Genomic DNA, 12186 nt, shown 5'->3' with positions numbered 1-12186 from the left:
CGGAATGTGCCGTCCGGTTTCTTTATAAGGAACAGGGTTGAATAAAATCCTGTCCCTCGATCCTGCAGTGGCACCCGCCGTAGCACCTCCTTTCTCAGTAAGGATCTTACTTCGGTCTCCAGAACCTGTCTTTCTGCTCTTCCGGCCACTGAGGTTATCTTGAAACGCTGTGGGGGAGGGGATAGAAAAGGTAATTTTAGGCCATCTTGTATGATCCCCAAAATCCATTTGCTCCCTGAAATCTTGCTCCACTCCTCCTTGAACAGGGAGAGCCTTCCCCCCACAGGACCCCTGGCGTCATTGCTGACCGGGATGTTTACTGGAATCCTGAGGCCGGGAAAACATGAATCCCTTAGACCTCCTAGACCAGTGATGGCAAACCTTTTAGAGGCCGAGTGCCCAAACTACAACAAAGACCTGCTTATTTATCGCAAAGTGCAAACACAGAAATTTAATTTGTGATTTATACTCCCTGCTCTGTCACAGTTTTCATCGATACCAGCACCTGAGGACACCAATAAAGCAGAAAATAGTCCCAGGTACAGTTGTCACTTTAACATAGCTCTGTGCACAGCAAGTCCTGGGCTGTCTGGGACTGTAGGAAGATACCTGGAGTCCTCTCTGGTGATGGCCTGAGTGCCCACAGAAAGGGCTCCGAGTGCCACCTCTGGCACCAGTGCCATAGGTTAGCCATCACTGTCCTAGAGGGTCACCACCCCTCTTTCTTGTCTCCGGATCTCTGAGGAGATCTAAATCGCCTTGAGGGGCGAAAAAACTTCCTCTCTTGAGGCCTTGTACTAGGAAAACCTCTCTTCCTGTCAGCTGCCTTTTCCAAGATGTTGTCTAGTGCAGACCCAAACAAGAATTCCCCCTCACAGGGAATACTACACAGATGACTTTTAGATGGAAGGTCACCTGTCCAGTTTTTCAGCCATAAGGCCCTTCTGGCAGAATTAGATAAGGCTACCGATCTTGCTGATAACCTTAAGGCGTCCACCGAGGCATCAGCTAAGAAGGCAGAGGCTTTCTGTGCAGTGGTAACCTCCGAGATAAGATGTGACCTGGATGCACCAGCCTTAATCTTCTCCTCCAGCTGGGAAAGCCAAACAAAAAGAGACCTAGAGACGCATGTAGCCGCGACGTTGGGTTTGAATGCGCCCGCTGCTGCTTCCCAGGAACGCCTTAAGAAGCCATCTGCCTTTTTATCCATAGGATCTTTAAGCACACCTGAATCCTCAACTGGAAGCGCACTCTTTCTAGACACTTTAGAAACGGCAACATCTACCTTCGGCGCCTTGTCCCAAATCTCTGTCTCCTTCTCAGGAAAGGGATACTTCCGCTTCATAGCTCTAGGGATAAAAACCTTCTTGTCCGCTTTGCGCCATTCTGCCTGGATAAGGGAGGAAATATTCTCATGGATAGGAAAAACCTTTCTCTTCTTTTCTCCTAGACCCTGGAACATAACGTCTGTTACAGAGCGTTCTTCCTTTTCATCTTCTAACTCCATAGTTGATCTTACTAATTTCACCAGATGATCAATATCCTCTATAGGAAACAGGGGTCTGCCTGACCTGTCCTCCTCTTCTGACTCAGATGATTCTCCCGAACTAGGGCCAGAATCTTCAAGCTGCCTGGAAGTGCCTGGGGAATTCTCTGACCTGAGGGATCTCCTTATTTCTTGCACAGAACTACGCACCTCCTGCTGGATTAGCATACGCATGGATTCAAACAAGGTCGACTGCTCTTGTGCTAACAGGCACTGAACACACTGGTCACAGTTAGGTTTTAAATAAGAGTCAGGCAGATTATCTCCACAGATTCTACATGCACGATGCTTAGACTTTACAGTGGCTTTCCCCTTACGAGATTCTTCCCTCTAAAATAAGAATCACATAAGACATCATCAGAACCAGTTTAAAGGCATGGTAAGGCCACACTCACCAATCAGCGGACTATCCCCCTACTCAAACTTTACCGTAGCGGTGTCCACCGACTCTCTACCACCTTCATTAGAACTCATCTTATTCAGTGGTGAGGATACAGCTCCGTTTCATCCACGACTGGAGCAACTCCTGTGGCTGGCTGTGGGTGCTAGAAACAACACACAGGACTCCTGTGTGGGATCTCCTTTTAAAATTCCCGCCTCTGACGTCATTTCCCATGTGGACGCTGGGCGGCGCGTCACTTCCGGTCCTCACCGGAAGTGGATTCAGTGCCATTTTGGAGAAGACCACCGCGGGGAGGAAGAAGCCAGCGCTCAGCCGCCCTTCCACACACGCCTCCACTCCGGATCGGAGGCGTGCCGGAGTCCGCCCGCACCCACAGACTGCACTGCACCTCGCAGCATTCACCTCTCCACCGCCGCCGAGTGACCACCCTCCGGTAAGCCTCGGCGGGGGACCTGTGCATCCACCTGGGGGTACCTGGGACTCCCATTCCCCCCTTTCACCGCGACTCCTGAGCCTCACCGAGACTCACTGGATCCCCCGTCAGGGACAGGAAACCACTGAAGGAGGTAGGGCGTACCGCAGAATTTGAAGTCTGGGTTTCCTGTCCCTGGAGGCGGATCCCTCTCTCTGGTTGGGTGCTGTCGTGGTGAGAGGGGGAAACAGGATGTAACTCAGGATCAGTACAGGATAAGTAATGTCATGTATGTACACAGTGACTGCACCAGCAGCAGAATAGTGAGTGCAGCTCTGGAGTATAATACAGGATGTAACTCAGGATCAGTACAGGATAAGTAATGTCATGTATGTACACAGTGACTGCACCAGCAGCAGAATAGTGAGTGCAGCTCTGGGGTATAATACAGGATGTAACTCAGGATCAGTACAGGATAAGTAATGTCATGTATGTACACAGTGACTGCACCAGCAGCAGAATAGTGAGTGCAGCTCTGGAGTATAATACAGGATGTAACTCAGGATCAGTACAGGATAAGTAATGTCATGTATGTACACAGTGACTGCACCAGCAGCAGAATAGTGAGTGCAGCTCTGGAGTATAATACAGGATGTAACTCAGGATCAGTACAGGATAAGTTATGTCATGTATGTACACAGTGACTGCACCACCAGCAGCAGAATAGTGAGTGCAGCTCTGGAGTATAATACAGGATGTAACTCAGGATCAGTACAGGATAAGTAATGTCATGTATGTACACAGTGACTGCACCAGCAGCAGAATAGTGAGTGCAGCTCTGGGGTATAATACAGGATGTAACTCAGGATCAGTACAGGATAAGTAATGTCATGTATATACACAGTGACTGCACCAGCAGCAGAATAGTGAGTGCAGCTCTGGGGTATAATACAGGATGTAACTCAGGATCAGTACAGGATAAGTAATGTCATGTATGTACACAGTGACTGCACCAGCAGCAGAATAGTGAGTGCAGCTCTGGGGTATAATACAGGATGTAACTCAGGATCAGTATAGGATAAGTAATGTCATGTATGTACACAGTGACTGCACCAGCAGCAGAATAGTGAGTGCAGCTCTGGAGTATAATACAGGATGTAACTCAGGATCAGTACAGGATAAGTAATGTCATGTATGTACACAGTGACTGCACCAGCAGCAGAATAGTGAGTGCAGCTCTGGAGTATAATACAGGATGTAACTCAGGATCAGTACAGGATAAGTAATGTCATGTATGTACACAGTGACTGCCCCAGCAGCAGAATAGTGAGTGCAGCTCTGGGGTATAATACAGGATGTAACTCAGGATCAGTACAGGATAAGTAATGTCATGTATGTACACAGTGACTGCACCAGCAGCAGAATAGTGAGTGCAGCTCTGGAGTATAATACAGGATGTAACTCAGGATCAGTACAGGATAAGTAATGTCATGTATGTACACAGTGACTGCACCAGCAGCAGTATAGTGAGTGCAGCTCTGGGGTATAATACAGGATGTAACTCAGGATCAGTACAGGATAAGTAATGTCATGTATGTACACAGTGACTGCACCAGCAGCAGAATAGTGAGTGCAGCTCTGGAGTATAATACAGGATGTAACTCAGGATCAGTACAGGATAAGTAATGTCATGTATGTACACAGTGACTGCACCAGCAGAATAGTGAGTGCAGCTCTGGAGTATAATACAGGATGTAACTCAGGATCAGTACAGGATAAGTAATGTCATGTATGTACACAGTGACTGCACCAGCAGTAGAATAGTGAGTGCAGCTCTGGGGTATAATACAGGATGTAACTCAGGATCAGTACAGGATAAGTAATGTCATGTATGTACACAGTGACTGCACCAGCAGAATAGTGAGTGCAGCTCTGGAGTATAATACAGGATGTAACTCAGGATCAGTACAGGATAAGTAATGTCATGTATGTACACAGTGACTGCACCAGCAGTAGAATAGTGAGTGCAGCTCTGGAGTATAATACAGGATGTAACTCAGGATCAGTACAGGATAAGTAATGTCATGTATGTACACAGTGACTGCACCAGCAGAATAGTGAGTGCAGCTCTGGAGTATAATACAGGATGTAACTCAGGATCAGTACAGGATAAGTAATGTCATGTATGTACACAGTGACTGCACCAGCAGCAGAATAGTGAGTGCAGCTCTGGAGTATAATACAGGATGTAACTCAGGATCAGTACAGGATAAGTAATGTCATGTATGTACACAGTGACTGCACCAGCAGAATAGTGAGTGCAGCTCTGGAGTATAATACAGGATGTAACTCAGGATCAGTACAGGATAAGTAATGTCATGTATGTACACAGTGACTGCACCAGCAGCAGAATAGTGAGTGCAGCTCTGGAGTATAATACAGGATGTAACTCAGGATCAGTACAGGATAAGTAATGTCATGTATGTACACAGTGACTGCACCAGCAGCAGAATAGTGAGTGCAGCTCTGGGGTATAATACAGGATGTAACTCAGGATCTGTACAGGATAAGTAATGTCATGTATGTACACAGTGACTGCACCAGCAGCAGAATAGTGAGTGCAGCTCTGGGGTATAATACAGGATGTAACTCAGGATCAGTACAGGATAAGTAATGTCATGTATGTACACAGTGACTGCACCAGCAGCAGAATAGTGAGTGCAGCTCTGGAGTATAATACAGGATGTAACTCAGGATCAGTACCGGATAAGTAATGTCATGTATGTACACAGTGACTGCACCAGCAGCAGAATAGTGAGTGCAGCTCTGGGGTATAATACAGGATGTAACTCAGGATCAGTACAGGATAAGTAATGTCATGTATGTACACAGTGACTGCACCAGCAGAATAGTGAGTGCAGCTCTGGAGTATAATACAGGATGTAACTCAGGATCAGTACAGGATAAGTAATGTCATGTATGTACAGTGACTGCACCAGCAGCAGAATAGTGAGTGCAGCTCTGGGGTATAATACAGGATGTAACTCAGGATCAGTACAGGATAAGTAATGTCATGTATGTACACAGTGACTGCACCAGCAGCAGAATAGTGAGTGCAGCTCTGGGGTATAATACAGGATGTAACTCAGGATCAGTACAGGATAAGTAATGTTATGTATGTACACAGTGACTGCACCAGCAGCAGAATAGTGAGTGCAGCTCTGGGGTATAATACAGGATGTAACTCAGGATCAGTACAGGATAAGTAATGTTATGTATGTACACAGTGACTGCACCAGCAGCAGAATAGTGAGTACAGCTCTGGGGTATAATACAGGATGTAACTCAGGATCAGTACAGGATAAGTAATGTCATGTATGTACACAGTGACTGCACCAGCAGCAGAATAGTGAGTGCAGCTCTGGGGTATAATACAGGATGTAACTCAGGATCAGTACAGGATAAGTAATGTCATGTATGTACAGTGACTGCACCAGCAGCAGAATAGTGAGTGCAGCTCTGGGGTATAATACAGGATGTAACTCAGGATCAGTACAGGATAAGTAATGTCATGTATGCACACAGTGACTGCACCAGCAGCAGAATAGTGAGTGCAGCTCTGGAGTATAATACAGGATGTAACTCAGGATCAGTACAGGATAAGTAATGTCATGTATGTACACGGTGACTGCACCAGCAGCAGAATAGTGAGTGCAGCTCTGGAGTATAATACAGGATGTAACTCAGGATCAGTACAGGATAAGTAATGTCATGTATGTACACAGTGACTGCACCAGCAGCAGAATAGTGAGTGCAGCTCTGGGGTATAATACAGGATGTAACTCAGGATCCGTACAGGATAAGTAATGTCATGTATGTACACAGTGACTGCACCAGCAGCAGAATAGTGAGTGCAGCTCTGGAGTATAATACAGGAGGTAACTCAGGATCAGTACAGGATAAGTAATGTCATGTATGTACACAGTGACTGCACCAGCAGCAGAATAGTGAGTGCAGCTCTGGAGTATAATACAGGATGTAACTCAGGATCAGTACAGGATAAGTAATGTCATGTATGTACACAGTGACTGCACCAGCAGCAGAATAGTGAGTGCAGCTCTGGGGTATAATACAGGATGTAACTCAGGATCAGTACAAGATAAGTAATGTCATGTATGTACACAGTGACTGCACCAGCAGCAGAATAGTGAGTGCAGCTCTGGGGTATAATACAGGATGTAACTCAGGATCAGTACAAGATAAGTAATGTCATGTATGTACACGGTGACTGCACCAGCAGCAGAATAGTGAGTGCAGCTCTGGGGTGTAATATGATATAACTTTCTCCTTGTACAGATATTCCAGGAGCCGAAGCGGGCGAGTCACGTGGAGCAGGTGCTGTCCGAGTACTCGAGGTGCATCAAGGTGAGGATTAGGGTGACAGCCGGAGCCCCCCTCCCCCCTCCTCCTCTCGTTAATAACGAGCATTAATTACAATCAGTCATCAGCGCTAATTGTCAGGGTTCATTAGTCACAGATTGCATCTCATTACCCCCTGGAGCTGCGGATGTGAGGAGTTGTGTGTGTTCTCCCTGCAGTTCTCGGGTCAGAACTCCGGAGCCCTGACCGGTGCGCTGCTCTTCTCCGTGGTCGGAGGGAAGATGAGCGAAGGAATAAACTTCTCCGATGACTTAGGCCGGTACGTATGACAGAGCCTGCTGGGAGGACAGTGTCATTCTCTTCCTACTAATATATGAGCTGTTCCCCCTGCAGAAAGACACAGAATCAACTGGAGGTGTGTCCTCACACTGCTGTGCTCTGTGCAGCTAGTGTTCTCTCCAGGGACAATACATAATACTGGCTGCAGAGAGCACAGCAGTGTGAGGTCTGATTACACATCTCTCCAGGGACAATACATAACACTGACTGCAGAGAGCACAGAGCACAGCAGTGTGAGGTCTGATTACACATCTCTCCAGGGACTATACATAACACTGGCTGCAGAGAGCACAGAGCACAGCAGTGTGAGGTCTGATTACACATCTCTCCAGGGACAATACATAACACTGGCTGCAGAGAGCACAGAGCACAGCAGTGTGAGGTCTGATTACACATCTCTCCAGGGACATTACATAACACTGGCTGCACAGAGCACAGCAGTGTGAGGTATGATTACACATCTCTCCAGGGACAGTACATAACACTGGCTGCAGAGAGCACAGAGCACAGCAGTGTAAGGTGTGATTACACATCTCTCCAGGGACATTACATAACACTGGCTGCAGAGAGCACAGAGCACAGCAGTGTGAGGTCTGATTACACATCTCTCCAGGGACAATACATAACACTGACTGCAGAGAGCACAGAGCACAGCAGTGTGAGGTCTGATTACACATCTCTCCAGGGACTATACATAACACTGGCTGCAGAGAGCACAGAGCACAGCAGTGTGAGGTCTGATTACACATCTCTCCAGGGACAATACATAACACTGGCTGCAGAGAGCACAGAGCACAGCAGTGTGAGGTGTGATTATACATCTCTCCAGGGACAATACATAACACTGGCTGCAGAGAGCACAGCAGTGTGAGGTCTGATTACACATCTCTCCAGGGACATTACATAGCACTGGCTGCAGAGAGCACAGCAGTGTGAGGTCTGATTACACATCTCTCCAGGGACAGTACATAACACTGGCTGCAGAGAGCACAGAGCACAGCAGTGTGAGGTCTGATTACACATCTCTCCAGGGACAATACATAACACTGGCTGCAGAGAGCACAGAGTACAGCAGTGTGAGGTCTGATTACACATCTCTCCAGGGACTATACATAACACTGGCTGCAGAGAGCACAGAGCACAGCAGTGTGAGGTCTGATTACACATCTCTCCAGGGACAATACATAACACTGGCTGCAGAGAGCACAGAGCACAGCAGTGTGAGGTCTGATTACACATCTCTCCAGGGACAATACATAACACTGGCTGCAGAGAGCACAGAGCACAGCAGTGTGAGGTCTGATTACACATCTCTCCAGGGACAATACATAACACTGGCTGCAGAGAGCACAGAGCACAGCAGTGTGAGGTCTGATTACACATCTCTCCAGGGACAATACATAACACTGGCTGCAGAGAGCACAGAGCACAGCAGTGTGACGTCTGATTACACATCTCTCCAGGGACAATACATAACACTGGCCGCAGAGAGCACAGAGCAAAGCAGTGTAAGGTCTGATTACACATCTCTCCAGGATCAGTACATAACACTGGCTGCAGAGAGCACAGAGCACAGCAGTGTGAGGTCTGATTACACATCTCTCCAGGATCAGTACATAACACTGGCTGCACAGAGCACAGCAGTGTGAGGTCTGATTACACATCTCTCCAGGGACAATACATAACACTGGCTGCAGAGAGCACAGGTGTGTCCTCACACTGCTGTGCTCTGTGCAGCTAGTGTTCTCTCCAGGGACAATACATAATACTGGCTGCAGAGAGCACAGAGCACAGCAGTGTGAGGTGTGATTACACATCTCTCCAGGGACAGTACATAACACTGGCTGCAGAGAGCACAGCAGTGTGAGGTCTGATTACACATCTCTCCACGGATAATACATAACACTGGCTGCACAGAGCACAGCAGTGTGAGGTCTGATTACACATCTCTCCAGGGACAGTACATAACACTGGCTGCAGAGAGCACAGAGCACAGCAGTGTGAGGTCTGATTACACATCTCTCCAGGGACAATACATAACACTGGCTGCAGAGAGCACAGAGCACAGCAGTGTGAGGTCTGATTACACATCTCTCCACGGATAATACATAACACTGGCTGCACAGAGCACAGCAGTGTGAGGTCTGATTACACATCTCTCCAGGGACAATACATAACACTGGCTGCAGAGAGCACAGAGCACAGCAGTGTGAGGTCTGATTACACATCTCTCCAGGGACAATACATAACACTGGCTGCAGAGAGCACAGAGCACAGCAGTGTGAGGTCTGATAACACATCTCTCCAGGGACAATACATAACACTGGCTGCAGAGAGCACAGAGCACAGCAGTGTGAGGTCTGATTACACATCTCTCCAGGGACAATATATAACACTGGCTGCAGAGAGCACAGAGCACAGCAGTGTGAGGTCTGATTACACATCTCTCCAGGGACAATACATAACACTGACTGCAGAGAGCACAGAGCACAGCAGTGTGAGGTCTGGTTACACATCTCTCCAGGGACAATACAGAACACTGGCTGCAGAGAGCACAGAGCACAGCAGTGTGAGGTCTGATTACACATCTCTCCAGGGACAGTACATAACACTGGCTGCAGAGAGCACAGAGCAAAGCAGTGTGAGGTCTGATTACACATCTCTCCAGGGACAGTACATAACACTGGCTGTAGAGAGCACAGAGCACAGCAGTGAGAGGTCTGATTACACTTCTCTCCAGGGACAATACATAACACTGGCTGCAGAGAGCACAGAGCACAGCAGTGTGAGGTCTGATTACACATCTCTCCAGGGACAATACATAACACTGGCTGCAGAGAGCACAGAGCACAGCAGTGTGAGGTCTGATTACACATCTCTCCAGGGACAGTACATAACACTGGCTGCAGAGAGCACAGAGCACAGCAGTGTGAGGTCTGATTACACATCTCTCCAGGGACAATACATAACACTGGCTGCAGAGAGCACAGAGCACAGCAGTGTGAGGTATGATTACACATCTCTCCAGGGACAATACATAACACTGGCTGCAGAGAGCACAGAGCACAGCAGTGTGAGGTCTGATTACACATCTCTCCAGGGACAATACATAACACTGGCTGCAGAGAGCACAGAGCACAGCAGTGTGAGGTCTGATTACACATCTCTCCAGGGACAATACATAACACTGGCTGCAGAGAGCACAGAGCACAGCAGTGTGAGGTCTGATTACACATCTCTCCAGGGACAGTACATAACACTGGCTGCAGAGAGCACAGAGCACAGCAGTGTGAGTTCTGATTACACATCTCTCCAGGGACAGTACATAACACTGGCTGCAGAGAGCACAGAGCACAGCAGTGTGAGGTCTGATTACACATCTCTCCAGGGACAATACATAACACTGGCTGCAGAGAGCACAGAGCACAGCAGTGTGAGGTCTGATTACACATCTCTCCAGGGACAATACATGACACTGGCTGCAGAGAGCACAGAGCACAGCAGTGTGAGGTCTGATTACACATCTCTCCAGGGACAATACATAACACTGGCTGCAGAGACCACAGAGCACAGCAGTGTGAGGGCTGATTACACATCTCTCCAGGGACAATACATAACACTGGCTGCAGAGAGCACAGAGCACAGCAGTGTGAGGTCTGATTACACATCTCTCCAGGGACAGTACATAACACTGGCTGCAGAGAGCACAGAGCACAGCAGTGTGAGGTCTGATTACACATCTCTCCAGGGACAATACATAACACTGGGTGCAGAGAGCACAGAGCACAGCAGTGTGAGGTCTGATTACACATCTCTCCAGGGACAGTACATAACACTGGCTGCAGAGAGCACAGAGCAAAGCAGTGTGAGGTCTGATTACACATCTCTCCAGGGACAATACATAACACTGGCTGCACAGAGCACAGAGCACAGCAGTGTGAGGTCTGATTACACATCTCTCCAGGGACAATACATAACACTGGCAGCAGAGAGCACAGAGCACAGCAGTGTGAGGTCTGATTACACATCTCTCCAGGGACAGTACATAACACTGGCTGCAGAGAGCACAGAGCACAGCAGTGTGAGGTCTGATTACACATCTCTCCAGGGACAATACATAACACTGGCTGCACAGAGCACAGCAGTGTGAGGTCTGATTACACATCTCTCCAGGGACAATACATAACACTGGCTGCAGAGAGCACAGAGCACAGCAGTGTGAGGTCTGATTACACATCTCTCCAGGGACAATACATAACTCTTGCTGTTTGCAGGTGTGTGGTGATGGTGGGAATGCCGTACCCTAATATCCGATCCCCTGAGCTCCAGGAGAAGATGTCATACTTGGATCACACTCTGGTAATGGGATTATACCATGTTGGCATTGCTGTGGGTTATACCACGTGGATCCTGTTGGGGGGGGGGGGGTGACCTTTATATATAACGTGTCACGTTTTACTTTCGTAGCCCAAGACGCACGGCGTGTCCGCGGGGAAGGTACTGATAGAGAACCTGTGCATGAAAGCCGTCAACCAGTCCATAGGTAATGAGGAGGCCGGTATATTGTGAGGGTGTGGCGGTGTGTGTGACCCCCGTGTACCACGTGGCGGTGTGTGTGACCCCCGTGTACCACGTGGCGGTGCGTGTGACTCCCGTTTACCATGTGACGCTGTTCTCCCGGCAGGACGAGCCATCCGGCACCAGGGAGACTACGCCAGCGTCCTCCTCCTGGACCACCGCTACTCCAGACCCTCAGTCCTCGCCAAGTTACCGCACTGGATCCGCACCAGCACCGAGGTCAAGCAGAATTTTGGACCCGCATTTGCATCAATTAGAAAGGTAACAACCCGGACACCCCCGTTATCCTGCAGCCCCCCCTGTAAGACGGATCAGACGGAACATGGAGAGGGCGGAGCTAGACCTCAATAAGCTTCATGCTCCGCCCACCAGGTACACACTGTCATTAACCCTTTGTGTCTCCCCAGTTCTTTCACATGAAGAAGTCGCAGTCCTGAGACGCCCACCCCCCTCCTCCGTTGCCGTGGGATAAGTTATTTATTACAATAAAGTGCATTTTTTTTTACCTTTCTGTATAAATTATCAGCC

General features: G+C 48.4%; 1 protein-coding gene across 1 annotated transcript in view; it reads left to right on the top strand.

The window, feature by feature from the left end:
* Positions 1 to 12183, top strand: part of DDX11 (DEAD/H-box helicase 11) — a gene marked incomplete at its 5' end in the record, with an annotated part of 50127 nt that extends 37944 nt beyond the window's left edge. The window contains 6 exons of the mRNA XM_072131890.1: positions 6718 to 6786; positions 6960 to 7060; positions 11355 to 11439; positions 11548 to 11623; positions 11765 to 11919; positions 12066 to 12183. Coding sequence (XP_071987991.1) covers positions 6718 to 6786; positions 6960 to 7060; positions 11355 to 11439; positions 11548 to 11623; positions 11765 to 11919; positions 12066 to 12095 — 516 coding nt within the window. The remainder of the gene's footprint in view (positions 1 to 6717; positions 6787 to 6959; positions 7061 to 11354; positions 11440 to 11547; positions 11624 to 11764; positions 11920 to 12065) is intronic.
* Between the last annotated feature and the right edge of the window lie 3 nt (positions 12184 to 12186).

Source organism: Engystomops pustulosus, unplaced genomic scaffold (assembly GCF_040894005.1).
Source record: "Engystomops pustulosus unplaced genomic scaffold, aEngPut4.maternal MAT_SCAFFOLD_169, whole genome shotgun sequence".
Lineage (NCBI taxonomy): Eukaryota > Metazoa > Chordata > Amphibia > Anura > Leptodactylidae > Engystomops > Engystomops pustulosus.
This window is presented reverse-complemented; position numbering and strand designations above follow the sequence as displayed.